The sequence below is a fragment of the Hermetia illucens genome, chromosome 5, assembly GCF_905115235.1.
Source record: "Hermetia illucens chromosome 5, iHerIll2.2.curated.20191125, whole genome shotgun sequence".
Taxonomy (NCBI): Eukaryota; Metazoa; Arthropoda; class Insecta; order Diptera; family Stratiomyidae; genus Hermetia; species Hermetia illucens.
In genome coordinates this window covers 28,495,111-28,522,394 of record NC_051853.1, presented here as the reverse complement: position 1 = coordinate 28,522,394, position 27,284 = coordinate 28,495,111, and the positions used below count along the sequence as shown (strand labels likewise).

At 41.1% G+C, this 27,284-nt stretch overlaps 1 protein-coding gene across 1 annotated transcript; it reads left to right on the top strand.

Annotated features, from left to right (window-relative positions):
- The first annotated feature begins 1,626 nt into the window (after nucleotides 1-1,626).
- On the top strand, nucleotides 1,627-27,284 carry LOC119656984 (cell division cycle and apoptosis regulator protein 1-like). The gene is made up of 11 exons (XM_038063719.1): nucleotides 1,627-2,544; nucleotides 13,981-14,216; nucleotides 14,507-15,016; nucleotides 19,741-20,128; nucleotides 20,685-20,796; nucleotides 20,871-21,118; nucleotides 25,274-25,462; nucleotides 25,523-26,091; nucleotides 26,159-26,343; nucleotides 26,403-26,638; nucleotides 26,717-27,284. Exons 1-11 carry the CDS (start codon nucleotides 1,798-1,800, stop codon nucleotides 27,116-27,118), a joined length of 3,822 nt encoding a protein of 1,273 aa, XP_037919647.1. The 5' UTR covers nucleotides 1,627-1,797; the 3' UTR covers nucleotides 27,119-27,284.

Sequence of the window (27,284 nt, the reverse complement as noted above, 5' to 3'; positions counted from 1 at the left end):
CTCTGTACAGGGAGCGCCGCGTTCCATGACAAAATGCGCAAATCGTTATTCCTTTTTCGTTGCCGGGTTTGTCGTTATGAAATCCTTCCAGTCCGAAGCTCCTGTTGTGGCTTCGTAACTTCAGTTTTCCGTATAGGGTTGTCAGCCCTACCCAACCCCCAACCTGGAGGACCAGTTGGTACAATTTGTCCTGTTTTTAGACGTGAGAGACTCATCTTCATCCTTCTCCGTCTGCAGCTTTTCGTTAAAAAAGAGCCCCCAGCGGTCACCACGTGGAGGTGGAGATAGGGTTTGGAAGTAAAGCTGTTGGTGTTGGTTCAGCCGGCATTTCCCAGGTTTTATGCTCCATCGTGGGTACCAATCCAAGTTTCATCCTGGGACATATAATACCCTTTGACCACCAAGAGCAACATCTATGGTAGAAAAAGAAGACGAGGCAGACCCTGCCTGAGATGGAGCGTTCGCGTAGATCAGGATGCCAGACAACTTTTAAGGATTATGAATTTGTGGACCGCAAAATCGGGCGTCTGGAGTTCCTTACTAAGGCAGACCTAGACCGAATATCGGTTGTTGCACCATTGATGATGATGTAAGGCGTTACATCATTATAATTAATTTACAACTAATTTCCTTTTAGAAGTGGTCATATTAATTTTCTGAATTATTTCACCAATTAATCAGCCAATACTGATCAAATTGATGCCACTTTTACCCATTTATGCTAATAAATCCAAAATAAATTAACGGTGGCAGTTGCACTTGCATAATAATAATAATAATCGTTGGCGCAACAATCCATGTTTGATCAGAGCCTTGAAGTATGTTAGAGCACTTCATTCATTGTCAGCATTGCGCTCGCCCGAGATTATTACCCTGATTTGACTCAGGTACTCTCATTCAGAGCTGAGTCGACTGGTATCCGACGTCAAACCACTATACAAAATTCCACTGCCACCAGTGAGATTTGAACCGCAACCTTCCGTACGATAGCCTTGCGCTCTAACCACTCAGCTATCCGGACACGCTTAAGTTTATTTGAGCAGATATCGGAAAGGGACATATTTTGAGGCTCGAATTTCATTTTGAATTGGGTAGTTCCCAAAATGAGTTCTGTCTTACTTCAAGTTTGCACATTTTTACCTCTCATCCATTCATTTTACAATTAACGTCGAAACTCAAATCTGCTTGTGAGAGTACTGATCGAGACCTTACATTTGATAATACAACAAGTACATGAGATGACAACAACCCCCTTTGTATGCATGGGGATGTCACTCACTGTATGCTTGAGATTTCCTAGTTCCCACATGACGACGAAATTTTGTTTGAATCGAGAATGTTTTACAAAAAACCTAAAAAAGGCCTGTTAGATAACCTTTTTTATCGAAAAAAACACCTCAGAACCACATATTCGCAAGAAAAATTGATCTCGGCTTTTTACTATGAATTTTGTTTACAAAAATATTAGATATTTTTAATAATTTTGGTCCTCTACTAAAAAATAAGAAATTATTCAAACTTCTACTTGAAAACTTGAATTTGAAAACCATATCCGTTTCCCGAACCACTCACCGATCACAAATTCACCACAATATTTCCATTGATTTTCATTTCCACCACGAAAATTTTCTGACAGTCGAAACAAAACTTTTTAATTGACGTGAGGCGTGTGTTCCCAAAATTGGCGAATCCCTTATCAAGTTCTTATTTTATTAAGCATTTCCATTGAATCTTATCATTATCGTCTTAGAAGTGCTTTGTTATAAATAATTCAAACCAATTCAACCGGTTAAAAGTATGTCGTATAGTGGCCCGTCGAATCCGCCGTGGCAGCGTAACACCCTGGGAAATGCCGGCAATCAACAGTCCCAAATGCAAACTAACGCCTCCATGCACTATCCCAATCAAGCGCAAATGTACGGGCAAAACATGGGAATGGCTCAACAAACGCAACAGACGCAAAATGTCGGGGTTGCGTCCTATAATATGAATCAAATGCAAACGACAGCAACTCCTCTCTTTCCGCCCGTCTCGTATCCTACACCGTCAGCGCGAGCTAATTTAAATCCTGTAGCGTTCGGCTCATCACAGCAGCAACAACAGCCGCAGCAGCAGGCTCCCGCAACCAACTACAATGCCGTAGGGGTTGTGACGAAAGTTCACAACGACTGCGGGTTCGTCGATGACGAGGTTTTTTTCCACAAGAACGTATGCAAGGGCACCGTTCCTAAGATCGGCGACCGGGTGCTGGTTGAGGCTTCATTCAACCAGAATTCTCCATTTAAATGGAATGCAACGAGGATACAAATTGTGTCTCCTGCCTCAGGGAATAGCACCGGTGGCAGCATGCCACGGGCTCCGCCACCGCCCATCTTGAGTTCTGGTGGCAACAGTGGATCGGGATATAATGCAGTCCCTCCGCCAGGCGAGTACGCTGGTCAGTTCGGACGAAACACTTCTAGGCGTGCCTCTCCACCACCACCACCCAGACGTATATCACCAGCTCGGACGAGTCGCAAGGATACCAAGCACAGCCGCGATGAGGTAGGTTTCCTTCCGTATTTCACAACAAATTCCATTCAGTTGATTCGATTCTGCGTTGCGATTACAACGTTCGTTTATATAACCTTGAGCTTAGTTCCCATTAACAGTTTCGATTGTTGGCGTAAGGTTTCTATTATTGCACCCATTATCGCTTGAGATGCGATGAATCAAGCATAGCGTGGCACTTTTTCAAGTTAAGTACGGAATTGCTTGTATGTAAAATAAATCCACTCGAATGTCTTTTACTGATTGGCTGCCGGTTCCCTTCTTATATTGTTGTTGAATGTTTATCAATGGAACGTAGACCGTTGCACGGAAAACGTGGTCACGCCTGCTTATATTCAGTTTCATGCATCAGTTATTCAATGAGCGAGAACTTATTTAATCGTTCTGTCCATTGCAACCACTTTGGTCAGATAAGCATTGAAAGGTGAAACTAAAATTTATATGGGAATGCATTTGCTAGAAACGGAACAGTTGTATACTCTGGAGTACTCAATTGCATTCGCGCTCCTTATTTGTCTTGATTTTGCCAGCTACTCTTTGAAATCATATAAAGTTAGGTAGTTACGTTTTTAGTATGGCAGTTCTGTGGCTGGTTTTTTTTTGCTATGCTGCTACTCGTTTTTGGACTATTGGTACTTAGATCTCCCAGAATGCTCGCTTCCCCCAGCTTACGCGGAATTTCAGGCTATATATGTCCTTTGGTACTTTGGAAAGACGGGCTAGCAGACGCGAATCTGGAGTGACACTTCTGCTGGTAGCTGCTGAAAGGCGGTCTCGAAAGGATGGTGCTGAGTTTGTCTGCAGGGGAAAAGAGCGGCCATCTGTCTGCGCGAACGACGCAAACTCTGAACAACTTGCCTTTGTAGAGTTGCCACTTCCACTCGTTCATAAACCCTGGGAATCTGAGATCTTTCAGAACGACTGGAGGAATAGGATGATCGTTAAGATTCCAAAGAAAGACATCCCTCTTGGAGTGGTACTTGAATGCGAAGATAACGAAAATAATCCCGGAGGGCTACAAAACACGTCTTCAAATATTGATCGATAAATAACGGCCTGATCTTCGTCCTGGAGCATTCTGTATGTTCCAAATTAATATCGTTTGAATCAATAAGGGACAGTGTGCGAGGTTTAGATCACTGCTCTAATTGATTTTGAGAAGACCTTTGACAAAGTATTTGGAGTGCTCTACGCCGGAGGGGCATTCCGGAAAAAAGCTATTGTGAGGGCAAACTGGAGTTCAGAGTGGAATCCGGTACAGGACACGGATGTGGAAGTGTTCAATGACCGATTTCTTTCCTCCTCAACTTCCTCGACAACGCTGGTGACATCTGCTGCTCCCTATCTACGTCGCGTTGTCAGCGTATTCTGGCCTGAGATGATTATAAATGAAAAGTTTCACTAGTCTACGAACCACATACCCGTGGACTTATTATTCAGAAAGCGGAAGTAGCAGTGGATAGGTCATGTATTGAAAAATGGTGACGAGCTATGCTATGCAGTGGAACCTACTATTTCAGGATGTCCGGCGAGTGGGGCGCTTTAGAGCTACTTTAGAAAATCGTATAAGGAACTGAAGCACATTGCCAGGAATCAACAACGGTGCCGGTATATCCCATATAGAAGTTTGCGGCTGTTGTTTACTTATCACGAAGTGTGTTACGGTAGCGACGTTTGGACAATAAATCAGGCTGAAAGTCAGGCAACGCATACTCTTGATAGCGAATCCTCAAAATAATCCGATGTTCAGTGTCCGCCCTCACGCGGTTTTATTAGTCAAAGATTCATATAAAGATTCGAAGGCTCCAGTGGGCAGCCATATGCATGACAGGTAAATTCTTAGACTCACGATCAAGATATAAGGCAAATGACAACTTAAAAAACCCCGGAGCAGATGGAAGGGTACATTTGGCAAAATGAACCTACTACTGCTCGCTGCTTGACTTAACAATTGGAGGATGCAGTCACTAAACGAAAGAATAATGAAGGGGAACAAGATCTGAATTCGGAATAAAACACTATAGAAGAAAAGGGAGTATACAGCAGATGAAACAGTATTTGGGTTATTCGTTGCGTATATTGCGTATATTGTATGGGGCAATACACAGTGACTCCGACTCGCAATGTTGCACGCAGAAAAGTTGAGAAAATCGAACTTTTGCGACAACGATGACGGTTTATTGACACCTGACGCTTGTCACAAAAGTCGACGAAAAAGGGATAGAAATTTGAAAATTTACTGCTATCGAAACATCGACAACGTCTCGGACAGCGACTGACCCTCGGCTATCGAAAACGGACTATGATTCGTTTCCGGAATTAGAATATGCTACTCGACAAGGGTATATGCGTTCCCCGCTTTCTCCAAGTCGAGCCCGCTTCCTTCAGTCGAACTATGCAACCTAGACATTCTGGATCTAAGCGGACTGTGAAGAGTACTTTTCTCCCTCTTGCGGCAATGTGCTTTTGTATTCTGGAAGGCCAAGTGCTACTGCTATCATTTTGGAACAGTGTACCAAGTTTCTATCTTCGCTTCACCTGAAAATCTTCCATTTTGAGGATGCTTTTAAAAGCTTTTGTCCGGATGGCTCAAGTGGTTAGAGCGCTGGGCTGTCGTAGCGGAAGGTCGCGGTTCAAATCTCGCTGGGGGCAGAGGAATTTGTTATCGTGATTGGATGTCGGACACCAGTCGACTCAGCTGTGAATGAGTACCTGAGTCAAAATCAGGGTAATAATCTCGGGCGAGCGCAATGCTGACCACATTGCCTCCCACAGTGTACTGTGGTGTACCGTTACGGTCTTGAATGAAGTGCTCTAACACACTTCAAGGCCTAGATCCAATATGGATTGTTGCGCCAACGATTATTATTATTATTTAAAAGCTTGTGTAGGGAGTGTATCTGCCGTGCTCTACGCAGGAGAAGCATGTGATGGCGATCTCAGAGGAATTTGAGGTCCGTCAATGTTGCATATTGTCACCGTTCTTCTTATCGATTCAATGAAATACGACATCTTTTCTCAAACACCTCGACCTCGCTGATGACATTTGTTTGCTCTCTCACCGGGTCGTGGACCTTAACCATATGGCTTTGGATTTGGAATGAGTGGCAAGTGGATTGAAGATAAACATCAACAAAATTAAAATTCTCAGTCTGATGGGTCATCGTGCTCTTCCTATCTGCATTATTGGACCGAGTATCGAATGCGTCGATCAATTTGTACATCTAGGAATCGTGTTTTCTGCTGATGGTGGCACGGAATTTCTGCCGCATTACTAGCGCCAGATCCGTTTTCGTTGCTGTCTAAAATTGGAAATGTAGTTATCTCACACCAAGATTAAGTTGAGACTGTTCTGTGTTATTCGTCTTCCTGTGTTGCTATGTGGGGGTAACACATGGAAAGTTAACTCCAGAGGCTCCAAGTCTTTGTCAGCATCTGTCTGCGTCGTGTCATAGGAGAACGCTGGCCTGATACTATTACAAACGAAGAACTTCGTCGGCGCACATACCGCATGATGCCCGTAGCCGATGTGATCGCAAGTCGAAAGTGGCAGTGGATCAGGTCACATTAAGGAGGCATTGCTGACTGCGCCATATAGTGGAATTCATTCTCCCAAGATGGCCGACTTGTGGGTCGCCCCAAAGGAATTTGGCACAGAATAGTAGAAAAGGAGTGCGGACGTCTCGGGAAGTCCCGAGGGGAGCTGAAGGGCTATCCATGTCACCGTAGGTGTGCTTGAAAAACTATACCTCACTAAGGGAAAACAGAAAACATATGGGGTCTAAAATCATAGACGGTAAAACGGTAACGACAAAATATCGGCCCGGTTGTTGACAGCCAACAGAATCTATTTCGGTTTACAAAAACTGCTTCGTGCGAAATGTCTTATCATAGGATTCAAACTCTTACTGTACAATGTATTGGTCTTTCCAAATTCCGAATTCTTAGCCGCGGCCAAGAGAAGAATCCCTTTATAGGGGTAATCGAAGGGATATCGAATTAGCTAACCTTGGCGCAAAACCCGGATTTATGGAGCTTCTCATTAAGGGGGTCATCCCGTGTGAAGGCCGTTTTTTTTTGCCTTTTTTTGAAAAATTATTTTGAAGGACTGGATAAAGATAGAAATGTGATTTTTTCACCATATGTTTATTGATATCTCTAGTATATATGGTAAATTTTTTAGCTTGATATCGTAGCTAATTTTTGGAATACGTGTCAATTTATGCACCCATCTCCAAAAAAAGGTGTTTTTCTGCTGCCACGCTGGAGGATGCTGTGTTCATCTGAGGGAAAAAAACTAAACGGCATTCTAATGTGGACAATATTCCACGGTCCGCAAACTAGGATAATTAGAAAATATTAAAAGGTAAATTTTTGGTGGGCTTTTAAACTTAATTTTTTGGATTTTGGTGTTTTTTACGGCTTTTTTTATGAATAAACAAGTCGGGAAACCGGAAGCTAGACGCTTCAGGTATGAAAGGTTTTGTGTATTTCTTTTATAAAGAGATTTGGGTGTGCATTTGTCCCATTAGCATGTAGCACGTAAAATATGCATATATTATGTGAAAATAGCCACTTTCAAGTGAAATTGACATTTATTGTCTTGAATTTGCAGAGGAGCGCAGATTTGACCTAGTATAATTTTGTCAGTAATAGTGCGATTTTCACCAAATTTGGCAGGATTATGACCTAGGCTAGGATGTAGGCTACATTGCTGCATAATTTTGTGATTCTAGGGTGAACTTAAGGGGGGTTTTCCTGTCAATTACTAAAAATTATAGTAATATACTATTATTAACTTTATTTGAACAGATATCGGTATGGAGGGTATTTCGGAGCCTAGGCACCATATAGTGGCAGCCCCCTGATTTTTTCCAGATTTTTCGGTTGGGTAGTTCCTGAGAATGGGTTCGTTTAAAAAATGACCACTTTCAACCCCCCGCACTCCCCACCTTTTCAACAAAAGTCAAAACTAATACCGGCTTTGAAAAGTACTAACCGAGACCTTTAATTTGATACCCCACATGACTATATTTGATGAGAAAAAATTTTCATCCCCCTTTTGCATGTATGGGGACCCCCCTTAAATGTGTCGTAAGAGGATGTAACTCACTATATGCGTGAGCGTTCACAGTTTCCAGCTTTTTACCAAATTTGGTGTCAATCGCTATAACCGTCTTCGAGAAAAATGCGTGTGACGGACAGACAGACAGACAGTAAACCGATTTTATTATAATAAGGTTTTGTTTTACAAACAAAACCTTAAACAAGTCGGGAAACCGGAAGCTGGACGCTTCAGGTACGAAAGGTTTTGTGTAATTCTTAGCACGTAGCACGTAATATATCCATATATTATGTGAGAGTATCCACTTTCGGGTGATATTGACATTCATAGTCTTCAATTTTCAAAGAAGCAACAAATTTGAGGTATTATAACTTTGTTAGTAATAGTGCGATTTCCACCAAACTTGGTAAGATCATGCTCTATATTATAGCCTATATCGCTGCAAAATTTCATGGCCCTAGGAGGAACTTAAGGGGGGTTGCCAACCAATTACAAAAAATTGTAGTAATATACTATTATTAACTTTATTTAAACAGATATCGGCATGGAAGGTATTTCGGAGCCCAGGCACCATATAGTGGCAGCCTCCTGATTTTTTTCAGATTTTTCGGTTTGGTAGTTTCTGAGAATGGCCCCTTTAAAGAAGTGATCACTTTCAACCCCTCGCGCTCCCCACCCTTCCAACAAATGTCAAAACTAAGATCGGCTTTGAAAAGTACCAATCGAGACCTTTAATTTGATACCCCACATGACTATATTTGATGAAAAAAAATTTTACACCCCCCTTTTGCATGTATGGGGACCCCCCCCCCTTAGATTCGACGTAAAAGGATGTAATTCACTGTATGCGTGAGCGTTCACAGTTCCTACCTTTCTACCAAATTTGGTGTCAATCGCTATAACTGTCTCCGAGAAAAATGCGTGTGACGGACAGACAGACAGACAGACAGTAAACCGATTTTAATAAGGTTTTGTGTTTACACAAAACCTTAAAAAAACGACCCATCCGATTGCAATTATCCTAGTTTGCGGACCGTAGAAATATGTATTAAAGAAGTCGTGAAAATTTCAAAGAATTTGGTTGGATAGATTTTGAGCTATGGTGGCAGCCGATTTTCAAGATGCAGTTTCGAGAAAAACGCATTTGAAAATTTAAATGTGATTATCAACAGTAAAATTTTAACTCTCCATTAATCTGCTATACCTATTCCATAGGGAGCACCCTCCGTTTCTTCAAAAAAGTCTTGTAAGGCCGATTGTTGCTCTCTGGTTTAAATTCTGGCTCATTTAGCGAGGTCAGTCGATCGTCGTTCGGACCGCCAAATTCGCGCTTCATTACGGCGGTCGGCATAAACCTGACATATGTGACTTGAACTTGACATCCCATTGTCACTAGGATTTTAAGAATGCCATTGAATCCTTCATTGAAAATAATTACAGCCAGAAAAGTGGCTACTTCTACGGCCTTGGGCCCGGAATGAAGGTGTTTAGGAGCGAAAGTCCAGATCAATGCATTTAACGACTCATTCTTATTCCGGGTCTCTGCTCCTAAACATCTGTTCAACAGATCATCTCGTGACAAATCTTCGTAGATTGGTTTGATGACTGTTTGAACTTCTTCAATCAAAGGTGCCTTCTCGTGGTGGAAATTATCCAGTTCTCCTTTAGCTTCCGTTTTGCGCCATTTGCACTAACTGTCCTCGCCTGCTGGACAATTTTGATGCTGAGGATTTTCGTCTGTAGAACATTTATGGAAGAAAGTTGCCCAAATTTCTTGCTTCATTCCTTCTATCGAATTTGCGTGTCGACGAATAGCTAGCCCAAAAAATGTAGTGAGGTCGTTAACAACCTCATCAGTAAGTTTTCCAGCCCTTTTTCCACCAATGCCATTGTGATTATTCTTTGCATTTCTAAGTCGCGTTTCCATTCTTTTCTCGACATGTCCTACGCATTCCGTTTTTACTACTACGTATATTTTATTATTTGCAGAAATTTGCAGAAATACCGGAGAAAACTCCAGCAAAATCCAATATACAATATACAAAACTTGTCGCAATTGGAACATCCATGTTCATGCTTGCTAAAAGTTTCTTTGCTGATGTTGATGCGAAGTCCTTTTTCTTCTCTGATAAGTATCGATTCCCATGAAATATTCGTTTTTTAGTGCGAGCATGACGTTGAACGTTAAAGCGATCTCCCTTCGTACGATCCATTTAAAAAATCAGTGAACACACAAACAACACAATACTTACAACAAAATATAACTGAATATAGCTTGAAAGTCTTTCAGTGGTCACTCTAGGCTGGATTATCCTTTTTATTCCAAACAGCAAATAAGTTTAAACAGTTGATTGGTTTTCCATCTTTTTATATTTATATCTGTGTTCAAATTTATAAGGCACAGGTAAAAAACTAACAGGTAGAAAAAGATTCGATGTTCTTTCTCATCAAGTACTCTAGCCGCGGCTGCAAACTCCTTACCTGTTTAACCCTGTAATTTCTGAACGACTCGGAATATCGAAAAACCCCTTTGCCCACATATTCTCCACTATATATAGATACAATTCATGCAAAAAAAAAATCGATTTCTCCAACCCGACACACGGGATGACCCCCTTAAGGCAAGCATATACCGGACACCGGCTGTTGCGCCATTGATGATGATCATGACCTTAAAGGACTGCATGACTAGTAGTGGGAAATATGACTATTCTCGGTAAGCCGACTTTTTTCCTCTTTTGTATACATGCAAAAAGGGGGGGGGGACGTAAATTTGTTTCACCAAATATAGTGTGTATCAAATGAAAGGTCCTGATTAGTACTTTCCGAAGCCGGTCTTAGTTTTGACATTTGTTGGAAAGGTGGGGAGTTTGGGGGGTCGAAAATGATCATCTCTTTAACCGACCCGTTCTCTTGTACTACTCTGTTAAAAAAAAATTCTCGAAAGTTATGTCAAAAGCTGGCTGATCGCGCGTTGCTGCGACGTCATAGCGAAAGAGTAACACGGCTTCGTAGTGAATCAACTTACTGCTTTCAATCTAATCGACTTTATCAATTTATTTGCTTCGTATCTTAACCCGCAGCAGGAAATAGTGTCATATACACCGATTTTCTCTGCGTCTTTTATTCAGCCGGTTGCAAGTTGCTTCTGTCTAAATGAACTTTCCCGACAATTATCATGTGCCTCGTATCCTGCAGAGTTCTTTTTTGATAGTTCCACATCCCGCTTTTCTGCTTCTCCAATGGTTTCTATTTTTAACATTTTGTGTGATAATCGGTTAATGTCTGTCTGTCATATCCATTTTCTAGGAAATGGTTACTCCTTTTGACACGAAATTTGGTGGGGGCCTCCCATGCAATGAGTAATATCATTTTACGTTAAGTTTAAGGAGGAGTTGGAGTCCCCATACATGCAAAAGGATAGTGTATTTTTTTCACCGATCTCGATTAGGCGGCAACTGGAAAGTGATAATTTCTTTTAGGAACCCGGTCTCAGAAACTACCCAACCGAAAAAATCTGAAAAAAATCAAAAGGGCACTATATGGTGCCTAGGCTCCGAAATACCCTCCAATATCGATATATTTTCAAATAAAGTCAACAATAGTATATTACTATAATTTTTAGTACTTGGCTGCAGAACTCCCCTTAAGTCCATCCTAGCACCACGCAATTTTGCAGTAATATAGGCTATAGAGCATGATCCTACTAAGTTTGGTGGAAATCGCACTTACTAACAAAGTTATAATAGGTTAAAGTTGTAGTCTCTCAAATGTCTTTATATAAGAAATATACAAAACCTTTCATACCGTCCAGCTTTCGGTTTCCCGATTTGTTTCTTGTTGAAATTGGGTAACTTTCAACAAATACTAACCAATTCTTTAAAAATCAAAATATCTAAAATCCTGTAATTCATTCTCTAGCTACAATGATGTAGATTAAAAAATTTTTCTTTCTTTTGTCTTTTGGCGTTAGTTATACTGCGTGCCACGGAGCACCTCAAATTCAACAGGCTCCAGGAGAATTGCTGGAGTGGCGCTATCTTTATATATATCTTTACAAAAGTTTACTGCAATATTCTTAAATATATGCGTAATAATCACATCCCAATTGCATTCCTCTACGGCCTTTTCCACCCCCCAGAAATTCTCAAAAAAAACCCCTTTTAAGACTTTACAGTGGTGTTATCCCTTAAGGAAAGAAGATATGCCAGTAACAAAGTGAAATTTTGGAGGGTAAAATTTAATTATCGTCAATTTTTTTGTTTATTGGAAATATAGAATCACGGGTAGCGGCAACAAAAATCAAATTTGATACAAGACAAAAGCAAGTGTAATGAAAGCACAACTACGCGATTCATGATATTGAAGTCTGCATAACAATTGCTCAACAACCAACAAGAAATTGAATTCTATTTTTTCTTAAGCTATAATAAGACCGTTTTCAAAAATTAAATTTTGCCATTACAATAGAAGACACAGCACGATGGAGCACATCATTTCAACTGATAAAGGCTGATTCTGATCGTTTTAAAAGTATTGCGCCGTTTGTAATTAGCGTAAATGCTACAGGTGGCGGAAAAATGACCGTGCCAACCGTCTGCCAACAACTATGCAAGTGTAGCTTAACTGAACTGTTGTGACGAAATCCGGTTTCTTACCTGTGCGTTATATACAATCTGTTCAACAAGAACGTGACCGCCATTATTCAGAAACAAGTCGGGAAACCGGAAGCTGGACGCTTCAGGTGTGAAAGGTTTTGTGTATTTCTTATATAAAGACATTTCAGTGTGCATTTGCCCCATTAGTACGTATCACGTAATATATGCATATATTATGTGAGAATATCCACTTTGGGGTGATATTGACATTCATAGTCTTGAATTTGTGAAGAAGTGACAACCCTGATCTATTATAACTTTATTAGTAACGGTGCGATTGCCACCAAACTTGGTAGGATCATGCTCTATATTATAGCCCATATTACTGCACGTGGTGTTTGGATGAATTTAAGGGTGGTTTTGCAGCCAATTACAAAAAATTATAGTAATACTATTATTAACTTTAGTTGAAAGGATATCAGTATGGAGGGTATTTCGGAGTCTAGACACCATATAGTGGCAGCTTCCTGATTTTTTTTTCAAATTTTTCGGTTTGGTAGTTTCTGAGAATGGGTCCGTTAAAGAGATGATTACTTTCGACCCCCCCGCACTCCCCAACTTTTCAATAAATATCGAAACTAAAATCGGCTTTGAAAATTACTAATCAAGACCTTTCATTTGATATCCCACATGACTATATTTGATGAAAAAAAATTGTACACCCCCTTCTGCATGTACTCTAGCCCTTAGATTGCGTACTGCTCAATTGAACCTTATTAAAATCGGTTTACTGTCTGTCCGTCTGTCTGTCTGTCTGTCTGTCCGTCACACGCATTTTTCTCGGAGACGGTTATAGCGATTGACACCAAATTTGGTAGGAAGGTGGGAACTGTGAACGCTCACGCATACAGTGAATTACATCCTTTTAGGTCGAATTTAAGGGGGGGGGGGGTCCCCATACATGCAAAAGGGGGGTGTAAAATTTTTTTCCATCAAATATAGCCATGTGGGGTATCAAATTAAAGGTCTCGATTAGTACTTTTCAAAGCCGATCTTAGTTTTGACATTGGTTGGAAGGGTGGGAAGCGCGGGGGGTTGAAAGTGATCACTTCTTTAAGGGGGCCATTCTCAGAAACTACCAAACCGAAAAATCTGAAAAAAATCAGGAGGCTGCCACTATATGGTGCCTGGGCTCCGAAATACCTTCCATGCTGATATCTGTTTAAATAAAGTTAATAATAGTATTTTACTACAATTTTTTGTAATTGGTTAGAAACCCCCCTCAAGTTCATCCTAGTACCATGAAATTTTGCAGTGATATAGAGCATGATTTTACCAAGTTTGGTGGAAATCGCACTATTACTAACAAAGTTATAATACCTCAAATTTGTTGCTTCTTTGAAAATTGAAGACTATGAATGTCAGTATCACCCGAAAGTGGATACTGTACTAAGAAATACACAAAACCTTTCGTACCTGAAGCGTCCAGCTTCCGGTTTTCCGACTTATTTGTCCTTGTTGCCTTATCCTCAGTTTGTCCGAGAAAATTGATTCTATTCTCTCTCTCTCTGTGAGAAATCAAGTTACTGGTACGACAAAATTATCGACTCAATTAAGAAGGAGAACTTTGAGAACTAATAATCGTGAAATATCGTACGTGCTCGATTGATTATAACATGAGAATTCAGATATACATTCAGTTCACATGCATTAATTCTTCTTTTCTACCACTAATAGAAATTCTAATTCCATAAAAATGTATTCCAGGAGGAGTATGAAAGGAAAAGGCGTCGTGAGGAACGAGATCAACGTGAACGTGAGCGCGAGCGTGAACGCGAACGAGAGCGTGAAAGGGAGCGAGAACGGGAACGCCGAGACGAAAAACGAGACAGTCCAGAAAAGCGGGCAAGAAGTCCAGTTCGGCGATCTTCACCTAAAAGGCGTAGACCACGTACTGTAATACCTCGTTATATGGTGCAAATTCCAAAAGTCAATTTGACATCGTAAGTAATTTCAAGCAACCTGTTTGCATGAAAATTTTCAACAATCGATGGGAACTTCTGTTTTTTTATTTTCAAATATTTATTGTCTTCATCAATTGTCAACTCTGATACGTAGTAGAGGTTTCTTATTCCATTATGATCTAAAAAACCGCGAAAGAAAATATCTATAATTTGAGCTTCTTAGCTTCTTTCTTGTGTGTTTCAGAAAGAACAACACAATTGATTTTGATACAAAAAACTTTATTAATGGTGGATTTTACTCTAAAATGAAATTTCTTTCTCCTATACAGGAGCGAAGCTGATGTATTCGAACTTCGCCATCGTTACACAAATCTCTACGTTCCTTCCGATTTCTTTTTCACTCAAATCAAATGGGGCGAGGCATTCCCCGCAAACAATCCATTCTCAATCCAACGGCCTTGCCAATTCCAAGTAATGAATAAATGTGTGGAGCCACCTAAAAACACAGTTTTTGCCAGTGATCCACCCGATGCGGATTACTTATTTTCTGCAAAAGTAATGCTAATGGCAGTCCCGCCACTTGCCGAAATTTATCAAAAGTGCTTAATGGAGGACAAAGAAGGTCATCATGATGATGAACGAGATTACGTACATCCAACTCGATTGATTAACTTCCTAGTGGGCATTCGAGGAAAGAATGAAGCAATGGCAATTGGAGGGCCGTGGAGCCCTAGCTTGGATGGACCGAATCCTGATAAAGACCCATCGGTCTTGATTAAAACTGCAATAAGGACGTGCAATTTTTTGACGGGAATCGATTTATCCGGTTGTACGCAATGGTGAGTGTAAAAGATTTTATGGAGTTTAGAATGTTTTAAATTTTTTTATTGATATTTCTTAGTGCCAAGTAACTGACACTTGGATTGATACGAAGTTATGAACGATATTCTACACTTGTTAATAGACATGATGCATGCAAAGTAGTTTGTAAGCTGTGATTTTCTACGATAATTGTTAACATTATCTAACAGTCATGAACGAGGTATATTTACTGGTTCTACTAAGAATTTCAATGATGTGCTTATTCCATTGTAATAGCAGTTTTCTGATAATAAGTACGTTTACGTAGGATTATGTTTATTTTCTCCAAGGAATGGAGGTAGCGAAGGGCTTTCCTATGTGGTTTCAAATTATGTTCCATCAGTTTTTATTAAGGAAACAGGCTAGACGGTTTCATAGTTAAGAGAGAAATGTATTCGGTCTCCGATACTAATGAGGACATCTAATTTAGGTGAACATCGTTAACAAATGGATTCCTCTGACAAAAGAATCGCCGTTTTTCTATTTTCATGTTTTTCTATTCAACGGAGCTTCCAAGATTTGTTGTTTTTATTTTATGATCGTGCAAGGCATCTTCACAGTAAAGGGAAAATAACGATTAGCTGTTATTCCGATATACCTATTATGAGGAGGCCAATAGTTATTTTGCCTCACGATTCCTATGGATTCTTCTGGGCCAACTAGAGTAAAAAATATAAAATACTTGAGTTAGGTGTGAAGTACCTCCGTTCTACTATATTAAGGTAATGCAAAGCAATAATTTATAAACCAGGTAACAATAAAAATTATTTCGGAGCCCTTTTTTCAAAGTCAGCTTTCCTAGACGTTGTTGATTTGTTTCCCCCACCAAAGCTGCATCGAGATCTTTCTTGATTTTTTTCATGAAGGAAAAGTTCTATTGGGAGAACGACTCGCTGTTGCTCCGCTATTTTTCCCTAAATGAATGAGAAAAATGGCGTGGGGCCTTGTCCGGTACCCTAGTTCACCTTTTGTTGTTGCTTTGTAGCTTGCCTTGGACTCATTTTAGTTAAACACAGCAGACTTCGGCTGTTGTAGCTCGGTCATGTGGAGCAAACTCGAAATGGAATACATCTAACGCACAAGCTTTCTTAATGAAGTTCTTAAGGAATCGGTCGGGGCTTTGATTGTTTGGTGCCACTAATTTTATGGTGATTGACTGGAATATGGAATGCATTTTTCGTCACCTGTAATAATTCAATTCAAAAAGGAACGGACTTTGTATCGATTCAATAATTCCGTGCAACTCCATTCGAGCATAAATTTTCGTTAATGCCGTCAAGTTGAGGAACAACTGTCGATTTAAATTCAAAAATAGCTGACGCTTTCGTCGCAGAGTGGAAGCAAATCTTCACATGCTGCTCCCTTTTCCCCTTTGAAACAGTTTGACGAAAGCGGTTACAGGCGGTGCTTGCTCCGATTATAGTCTTTCATAAGCACAACGTGAGAATAAATTATAACGAGCGGTGACAATATCTCTGGCATGAAGTTAGAAGAAACCCTCAGCTATTTTTAAATGTTTTTGACAGCTCCAAAGATATATTAGTGCAATCCGCCATCAAATAGATGGTATCTCAGGATCAACTCATATCCTCAAACAAAATAATTGTCGATTGGTTCTAAGAGAAATCGACCGACAATTTGCGTCTGATGAATAATGAAGTTTCCGCTATTGCTTTGCGCAGAACCTCACAATCCATTCAACAACAGAAGGCCTTTTGGAGGTGGTTGACAATTTTCTGATCTCCAAATGCTACCGTGCTAGGGAGTCAATTCATACCGTTACCTTAGAAAAAAATTCGTTTGGGCCCCAAAAAGACTGGTTCGCAATTTTCATATTTCTCCCCCTCCCCTTTCCTATTGTCGTTGTCTGATGTTTTAATTAGATTCTAACCACTCAGCTGATTGGTTTTATCACTGGATCTCGATTTCATTCATCATTATAAACCAAAGACTCCTTTCCAATCCCCTTGTACATTTTCAGTTAGTTCAAGATAAAAGTTCATACAAAGTATGTCTCGCATATTCGTTAAGCAGGGTTCATTTCACACATACGAGGACAGGGTGAGAGGTTTCCGCCCTGATAAAAAGAACATTTTTTGTGACTTTTTTTGATTTTATTTTTCAACGTGATCTCCATGAATATATATGTATGGTTGCTATTCACCCCGTGGTGGGATATAGCGCGTCAACCACACCACGCCATCTTTCGTGTGAAATGCCCTTCAGCTCCCCCGAGATGCTCGCACTTTTCCTCTACTGTTCTGCACCAAGTGCCCTTGGGGCGACCCACTCGTCGACCATCTTAGGAGAGTGGATTCCACTGCATGGTGCAGCCCGCAATGTAATTGTCGCCCCTCCATAATGTGTGATCTGTCCACTGCCGTCTTCCAATCACAGTGCATACAAGTGGCAGGCCTGTGCACCGATCAAGTTCTTCGTTTGTGCCGTGTTAAGCCGCCGTACTCCGATGATACTACGCAGACAGGTATTGACGAAAGCTTGGAGCTGTTTAGTGAGAGTCGAGTTCACTTTCCATGTGCTACTCCCATGTAGTAAGACAGAAAGATGAATAGCACAGAACAGTGTCAACTTGATCTTGGTGCTGAGAAAATTGCATTTGCAGTTTTTAGACAGGGCAGCGGAAACGGATCTAGCGCTGTTAATGCGCCAGGAAACACCCAGAACCGATGGAATTACAGCCGAATTAGTTAAATATGGAGGCGACCAATTACACCAAGTGGTTCATCAACTTGTGCTCAAGGTATGGGACAGCGAATCAATGCCTGACGATTGGCAACTAGGCATTATCTGTCGAATACATAAAAAGGGAGATATCACATAGTGCAGCAATTATAAAGGTATCACATTACTGAGTACCATCTATAAGATATTCTCCGCTATCTTGCTAGACCGGAGAGCCCCATTCGCCCAGAACATCATTGGCCCATACCAAAAAGGCTTCACTCCAGGCAAATCAGCAACAGATCAGATTTTCTCTCTGCGGCAAGCGATGGAAAAACTGTTAGAATATGGACATCAGTTGCACCATCTCTTCATCGACTTTAAAGCTGCCTATGATAGGGTAAAACTGTACACGGCCATGAGAGAAATCGGCATCCCCACGAAATTGATAAGACTGACTAGGCTGACCCTGACCAATGTGCGAGGCCAGATAAAAGCAGCAGGATCACTCTCGAGACCATTCGAAATCAACAACGGTCTACAACAATGGGATGCCCTATCATGCGTCCTTTTTAACCTGGCCCTGGAGAAAGTGATCCGTGATGCTGAGGTAAATGCAAGAGGTACGAACCTCTTTAAGTCCACCCAACTACGAAACGTCTCACCATAGGATCAAAGCTCATACTGTGCAAGACAATGATCTTTCCAGTCCTCATGTATTCTTCGGAAATTTGGGTTCTTAGCAAGAAAAATTTCGAACTCTTGGCCGCGTTCGAGAGAAAAATTTTTGGCCCCCTACAGGAGGATTGACGATTCCGTAGCCTACATAACGATGAAATCTATGAGCGATATCATAATCGTCAGGTTGTAGATAAAATCCGACTTAACAGGTTACGGTGGGGGGGGTCATTTAATCCGTATGGATGAGGATGATCCAGTCCGGAAATTCTATAAGGGCAATGTCGATGGTAGAAAAAGAAGACGAGGCAGACCCTGCCTGAGATGGAGTGATGATGGCATAGGTCAGGACGCTAGACAGCTGTTAGGGATATCGAATTGGTGGACTTCGCTGCAAAACCGGGATGTCTGGAGCTCCTTATTAAGGCAGGCCTAGACCGGATACCGGTTCTTGCGCCGTTGATGATACAAACTAGTAAAGGATAGAATTATAGAATATCAGTAAAAAATCAGACCTTCTAGCGCCATTTCTTAATCAGGTCGGAAACTTTTCACTTCACCCTCGTAGTGCGAAGGTGATGGATGTTTTAGTCACGGCTCTTATCATTGACGCTTTATCGAAAACCCGAGAAAGGCGATACCGAGAACGTGGAGCTATGGCACCTTTGTTTTGCAATAACTCTGTTATTCCCACAAAGGTACTCCAGGAATGTTGTCGTAGATTTTTTGGATATCACTCTCCCAAGATGGCCGACGAGTGGGTCGCCGCAAGGGCATTTGGCGCAGAACAGTAGAGGAGAAGTGCACGCGCCTGGGAAAGTTGTGGGGGGAGCTGAAGGGCATTTCAAATAACTGGGAACGATGGCGCGTAAGTATGGTTGACGCGCTATACCCCACCAAGGGGTAAATGGCAACCATATATATATATGAAGCCGCTGCTTCATTATCCGTCAAATCATAACAAGCAATTACCTTTGACCCATTTTCATTTTGGAGTGAGTACCTTTCAACTGCAATTTCAGTGCTTTATATATTCTAGGAAGTAATCTCTTTTGAAGTCGTTTTTATGGTTTGTTAGTTTGGAGTCTCTTCTCGAAAATTGCACAATTGCTTTGTGTACGGAAATTGATCAGTTAATGATAAGAACGTCAGATAAATCAGAATTTTACCAACTGATGAAAAGAGCTCAGGTTTCATGATACTTCTCTTGAATTTATGTTGCATATTTCCAATTTGTGTGAAATAAATAAATACGAATATTAAATCTAAACAAATCACAACCATATAAACAGAAATAATGTTTTTTAAGAAAATCTCAATGGAAAATGTCATGTGTATCTAGGTATCGATTCGTGGAGATCTACTATCGTCGACCGGAAATTGTCCACAAGGGACATTTGATTCCAGCCCGTGTGGAAACAGTTGTTATTTTTTTGCCCGATATTAATTCCTGTATGCCGACACGCTCCGAATGGGAAAAGTTGCAGCAAACCTATAAGGCAACATTCGAACGTGTTCTCTATCAAGCTGAACATCCTGCAGAAGATGATGCAGCCGGTGGCGATGGATCGGCAGTTGACGAACAATCTGCGATGGATACAACTTTAACCTCATCCAAAGTAGCAGCCGGAAATGAATCTAACGAAAAAGCTGGTGTCAACGGTGGTGACAAAGCTTTAAGAGCAAAAGGCAGTTCAGAATCAACCCCAGAAGATGGCGGAAACGAAAAGGCACAACAAGTTTTTTTAAATTTCTTAGTTTTAATTTAGATTTGCGATCTAGAGCGGACGTAGAAACGAGCATTGAACGGGATTAATCATTTCAGTTTTGAATTAGCCTGTAATGAAGCGAGAGCAAAATCGTTTGGAATATAAACTCATTTAGTTTCCAACAGTCGTTTGAAACGGCGTAGGGCAGAGTTTAGATCTAATGTAATGTTCTCTCTCTATACATAACCGTTTAGAAAATAATTTGTTTTGATTAAGAACTTTCATTTGAACGTATCAACCCAGATAAATTACCAAAATTACCGCCAGAATGTGGGGTATAGTCAACTTTACGGCATTGACGATGGATCCATCAAGAAAGCAAATTGATTGTTAAAGTTTTTCTGTGCAGAGCCCAACTTGAATGTGAGTGCATTCAAATTGCGCCAAGTCACCATCCAAGGAGCTTTCTCACTTGAAAAGTAACATCCATTCCATTGCAATGTCACAACTTCTCAAGATTTTTGGAAGCTACATCTGTGATATTAATCGTTTCGAACTATCAATTCTCCAATTACAGGAAGAAATTGCAGGTAAATGTGAGAAAATACCTTATTCTGAATTAGATCCAAAAACAATGAAGATTCAGAATTTACGTGATCAATTGACGGCACGCGGTCTTTCTTCTAAAGGTAGGGATCATTAGCTTGTCTAACAGAAGCCGGGAACTTTTTCACATTTAACATATTCTGATTGCCTAAATTAGGGTTAAAGCCTCAACTCATAGCACGTTTGGCGAAAGCTCTTAATGCTGAACGGTTACAAGGAGAGACTAAAGATGACACAAGCAATGAAGATGTTGATATGGATAAGAGCGAAAATGCTGGAGCAGACGGAGAAAATGCTGACGATGGCGACGGGTATGAGGATCCTGCGGATGTTGACATGAATGATATTGTGGTTTTAGATGAGTATGACGCCACAAAACCTGAAGAGACAAAAAGTGGGAAAAAGGTTAGTACAGCTTTCTTTTTAAAAAAATATTTTCTGTTTTGTCCTTGATTTAATTCGGAGAGATTCAGTGTTTAAAAATATGTAAAAGAAAGGGAAGAAGTTCCTTCCATTCTGTAACGTTTGGTATTTATATTACTTCCCAATTTTCGTTTTTTTGATGATAGATTTGGATTATATTTGACAATACTGAACCTTCGTTAATGAGAGAGTGCTTCATGCAAAAGTAACATTAGTTGCAAATTGGATGTGTACAGGAAAGATGTTCCCATTTAAAAAAAAATTCTTGAAAGGCGCAGGCCTGCGTAGAAATAGCACAGAGTGCGATACAATTATGAGTAGCACAAAAATGTCCTAGTGAATTCTTTTTGGAGATTTTGACAAGACAGGTTGATCAAAGGGCTAGAGGTTCATTCGATCGAATTCGCGCATACAATCAACTAATTATGCGGTTTGAAGTTGTAAATATATGATTATCATTGACCCCTGTGAATGACGAATTTAGCGATGTGATGAGAGACATCAAGCTCTTTGCGCCATCATCTCATAGATATACAAATTGATCGATGCCTTCAATGCTCTGTCCATCGATACACATAGGCAAATCGCAATGAGCTGTCAGATTGAACGCTTTGAGTTTTTTGGTATTTATTTTCAGTCCGACTTTGAGTATTCTTATCAGGCATAGGGATATAGAGGGGAATGAGCGGGTTGACGGATTGGCGAGGCGGGCCTCTGTTCTTGGCAGTCCTTCCGCGAGTACAGTCGGTGCCTCATTGGCGAATGTCAAGGGCAGAATTTACTCGCACTACTTAGCGGCCGCGGGCCTTAGATGACGAAGACTTACCACCTGTGCCAAAACAAGGAGGATTTGGCCCGCTTATAACAAAACCCGAGCACGAGAGCTCCTGTGCCAAACGTGTGCAAATGCATATAAGATTGCTGCGGTCTGAACGGGGCACTGGTCCACAAGAAAATTCGGAAGCATGTGGCATACCGAGTAATGTTGAATTCTCAAAGAACGCGGGCACGTGCAGAGTCCTACCAAGAACTCCGTCGAGCAGAGAAGCGACTTCACAGACGGAAGAAGGAAGCCAGGGAGAACCAACAGGTCTGTGAATTCGAAAAGTACAGGGAGCAACCGCACCAGGCGCGGAAGTTTTACCAACAAGTCAGCAGGATGAAACCTTATACACTTCGATGCTCATCCTGCCGAGACAAAGAGGGAAATCTGATTTCCGACAGAATGGGCATATTGGAGCAATGGCTTGATTATTTGGATGAACTGCTCAACAACTCGCCAGGCTCGGCATACCCTACAATTCGCATTGCCGAAGCTATGGAGAAGGGGGTGAAACCCTTAGGTACTTCCTCTGCGATTGCCCAGCTCTGGCTAGAGTCAGACTACGGACACTAGGTAAACCATTCTCTATGGATATTTTTAGCTGCAGGGTGGGAGAGCTGCTTTCTATTGTGAATGCTACGGACTGGCTCTGAAAATCTGAGTCGGCTGGACTCTGCCTCCCTGCTCTCATAACAGCAGTCATGGTCTTAAGAACATTGTGGCATCAAAACGGCGCACCACAGCGCTAAGCTAAGCTCGGCGCGGTTACTAATACCTACCTACCTACCATTCAGGGATATATCGAACTCGAGCACCGCAGAGATTCGATTCGCCCTTGATCTCCATTTAGATCGCTTGGTGGTTACTGTGTGTGTAGTTCCCACTAACTCTCACTTATAAAATGACGCTCACGTATGTCAGCTCCACTATCCATAGACCACAGGCCTCTAAATGTGTATGAGGTCCCAACATTCGCGATTGTAATGTCTAGCTTCGCGAATATTTCGAACAGAAAATGTCCTCTCACATTCATTTTCTAGTTCCTCTCCTTCATCATTTCCTGGCAGCCTTGATCTGCCAAGTTCAAAGCGCGGCTTGGTGCGTTTGATCCTTGATCCAAATGCCACCACGGTGATTTCAATATGGCTCACATATTATGATCACGTTGACATCCTGCGCCATCTGGCAGTAAGTGAGGTTGATTTGTATCAATTTCATCTGTGTTTTGCGTTGAGGGCTCTTCTGTATTCCGGGCACCTCCTGCTGCGTGCAATGTGACGATGAATCATATCTTACATCCCTTTGCACAATGTGATTCGTGATGATCTCATCTATATCTCTGCAGATTATGGAGATCTCGGGCCTGCTAGTCCTTATATCGGCTTCCTGTTCTAAGGACCTTCCAATTTTGGTGAAGAATTTATATGCGGTTACATCTTTGATTTTCTTGAGCTCCAACATAAAGTTCCTTTTCTCCCTAATGCAGCTAATATTATCTACCAAGTTTTCTTTTAATGGTTGGTTGCCCTGCTGATTCGTTCAATTGTTCGCACAGCCTCTTTCCCGGTTTCTCCCTTCCGGTGTTTTGAATGAGCACCACTTCTGTTGCCGGCTAACTCGCCCGACTCCTTCATCCCTCTTTCTTCCTGGGCCTTGTATCCAACATACAACAATCCATATTGGATCAGGGTATACAGGGTATACAGTATACAACAATCCATATTGGATCAGGGCCTTGAAGTGTGTTAGAGCATTTCATTCAAGACCGTAACGGTACACTACAGTAGTAGTATTGCGCTTGCCCGAGATTATTACCCTGATTTGACTCAGGTACTCATTCACAGCTGAGTTAGACTAGTATCCGATGTCAAATCACGATACAAATCCCATTGCTACCAGTGAGATTTGAACCGCGATCTTCCGTACCACTCAGCTATCCGGCCCCTAACCGTGCCCCCTATATTCTGATAAATATTCTGTCGTTTTTTTGAAAAATTCGAAGCGCTGCCTGTTTCGATCCCCAGTATGAAAAAGGCAGTTCCTCCATGTGCAGTTTTATTTCTGGGTATCTTTAAAATTACATATTTTTTTTCGCGAAATATCTACAATTTGATTCGCGGCAGACTGGTGCGCTTTATAGGTTTCTATGTCGTGTAAATTCCAGAAGTGACTTTTTCTGTTTAGGATCGATCCCTCCCTGGTTCATAGGTTAGGAAACGGTATAAATTTTCAACATCCGGTCAATAAATCGCTCGACATTTTTAATGCCGTTGCGAAAACTCTTCAAGATAGCAATGACGACACATGATGATACTATAAAAGTTGACAGGTTTGTAGCCATTTTTATGCTACTCTGAAGCATCTGAAGGGGCTTTTGCCAAGAAGCCCCACCCATCTTGTACCATGTGAACCGGGGTGGTCCCTTAGAGTATTTGTTCCAGCAGAATTTCTGGGGAATGTGTACTCGGCCCGATGCTTTTTGAGTGTGCCTCATTGTGGGAGTTTCATTGTTGTGGTGTTCATATCACGGGCGGAGCTCCCTGCAGGCTCAAGCGTGGAGTTGCGCTATATAATTCGGGCGCCGTACCCCTTAGTTGCGGCAGATGTGTTAGATAGGCCTCGTATCCTCTGGGCTTGCGCTCATTATAAGTCAGTATCACTGTGCTAGTCATAGCGGGACTCTATAGTGGTCTCCAAAACAATCCTTGCCCGAAGAGGAATTCTACTTGCAGGTACTCACTTTAAACCCCCAAGACCTTGATGCTCTGCTCAGGCTACATATATGTCACAATTCTTAGCCCCACTCGTTCTTGTGGAGCGCAGATATCCCTATGTCGTTTCCTCTCGCTATATCTCAAATTCTCTCATCTTATCGGTAAGAGTATCAAAGTTAATGGTGCAAACATGAATTTGTGTGGCTCGTATTAGTTTCGTTACGCTTTGACGTCGTCATTGTGTCAAGAACCCTTTTTCATTTCTTCACAGGACTGGATACCAGCAATTTTTCGATGCATATTACTCAGCAGCATTTATTTATTTATTTTTTCCTGATCTTGCTACTGCGTACATTGTCTCAACCCCTCCAGGTTTGTCTGGACTTAGGACCAAGTTATGTAGATACTTGTAACGTGGTGAATTGCCACATCGCCTGTTTAGATTTTTCTATCAAATTTCGAAACTAGACCATGAAAACGATACTTGATCCCTTCTGCGCTGTTGTAAAAATTATAGAAACTTTCAAATTAGTTTGAAAATATTATTTCCAGTGCTCATCAAAAATGGAAATGATATCATATACCAATTAATTATTGCAGGACGGTGTCAATGTCCTCGATGAAAAAGAGCGACGTCAGTTGGAACGACGTTACACGTTACCTGAATCTCCGCATATAGTCGTGCATCCATCAAAAACAGCTAAATCTGGGAAATTCGATTGTGCCGTTCAATCATTGTCTGTGCTTCTAGACTATAGGCCAGAAGACACCAAAGAGCATTCCTTTGAGGTAAATTTGTTTTCTTGATTTTTGTTGCAAGATTTTCCAACTATTTTTTACCCTGGAAAGGTTTCTCTATTCGCCGAGCTCTTCAATGAGATGTTGATGCGCGACTTCGGGTTTACCATTTATAAGGAAGTCGCAATGTTGCCGGAAAAACCAAAAGACGCCAAGGATGAATCAACGAAAAAGAAAGAAGATACTGCGGAGAATAATTCTAATACAAACGATTCTGAAAAGGGTGCCGCGGGAGATAAAGCAGCAAAGGATTCTGATGGCAAGCATGATTCTAGCAACTCGCGAGAGAAAAGCAAAGAGGCGCGACCCAATGAGAATGAGAAAGGCGATCGGAAAGGCCCAATTAAAGACCGGCGATTATCAGCGAAACGTCCGCGCGATGATGACTCTGATGAGGATGACTATTCCATCAAATCAGGCGAACGCAAAAGACGTCCGAAAATGGTTGTTGCCAAACCTGATCTTTTACTTTCTTTCATTTACTTCGACACTACACATTGTGGATATATTTTTGAAAAAGATGTCGAGGAATTGTTCTATATCATCGGACTTAACTTATCTCGGGCCCAAGTTCGAAAGCTGTTGGGTAAAGTGGTTTCAAGGGATGCTTTCTATTACAGGTCAGAACTAGAACATAAATTTCCTGGACAAGAAATTATTTCTATGTCGATAATTTCAATTTTGCAGGAAGCTTACGGATAAACCCAAAGAAGAAAACCCAACTGAGGAAATTAAAACTGAAGTTCCTGAAGCTAGCAATGATGAAGAAATGGTACAATTGGCAAAAGGCAACAAGTCCTTCTTGCCAGTGTTTAAGAGCAAAGCGAAAGCAGCAGAGAAGTCTGAGGAAGCTGCGACTGAAACGACAACGGGTACAAGCAGATTTAGTCACTTTTTTCATTTTTTTTAAACATTTTATTTCCACTCGTAGGAATGGTTTCGTTTAATGGGAGTCTAATCGATGTTGGGAAACTCATTGAACAGATGAAACGTTCAGAGCGTGGACGTGAAGAAACTGAAGAAATTTTAAATGAATTACGGAAACAAAATGCCGAACTACAAAGCACCCAAACAAAATCTACAAATAAAATTAAAGATCTTCAATCAGATGTGAAGAGCCTGAGTCGGAAGTTGTCTGATACTGAGTCAAGCTTATCCTCCATAACGGTAAGTTTTTCTGGCTTCTTTAATAGCGTGGATCGTAAATAGTCAGCATTAATAATCGGTTTTAATTTCAATTCATAGCGGAAAAACAACGAATATTACAGTATTTTATCAAGCGTATACGACCGTGTGTCACCTCTGTTTAGCCGATCGAAAGACCGCGAGAAGGAACGTGAAAAAGAAAAGGAAAGGGATCGTGAGCAGCGCGATAAATCTGAACGTGATCGTAAAGATCGCAATGAAAAGGACAAGGATGATGTAAAGGATGCTAAGCCACACGTTAAAGATTCGAAAGATATTAAGGAAGAGAAAACCGATGAGAATAAGTCGGAAGACAAAGTGGCTGATGGCGATGCAAAACATTCCGGCTCAACAGTAACGAATAACGGCCAGGAATCCAGTGACAAAAAAGAGTTGGAAAATGAAAACACCGAGAGTGCACAAAGTACTGAGAAAAAAGACGACACTCCTCAAAAGAAATGAATTGATCACAACGGGGGACTTTCTTTTATCCTTAGATAATAAAATATGTTTTATAACTAACCCAATGGTTTATCACATCAGAAATGAGTAATTAAATGTTAACGTTCTTAACATTTGTAGTGAGCAGAAAAATTGAATAAAATGCTCGTTTCGTACAAAACAAAAA

Coding starts and splice junctions, on each gene's coding strand:
- LOC119656984 (XM_038063719.1), top strand. CDS start 1,798: ATGTCGTATAGTGGCCCGTCGAATCCGCCGTGGCAGCGTAACACCCTG. Junction 20,797..20,870: donor ACGCGGTCTTTCTTCTAAAG/GTAGGGATCATT, acceptor TGCCTAAATTAG/GGTTAAAGCCTCAACTCATA. Junction 26,639..26,716: donor CAAGCTTATCCTCCATAACG/GTAAGTTTTTCT, acceptor TTCAATTCATAG/CGGAAAAACAACGAATATTA.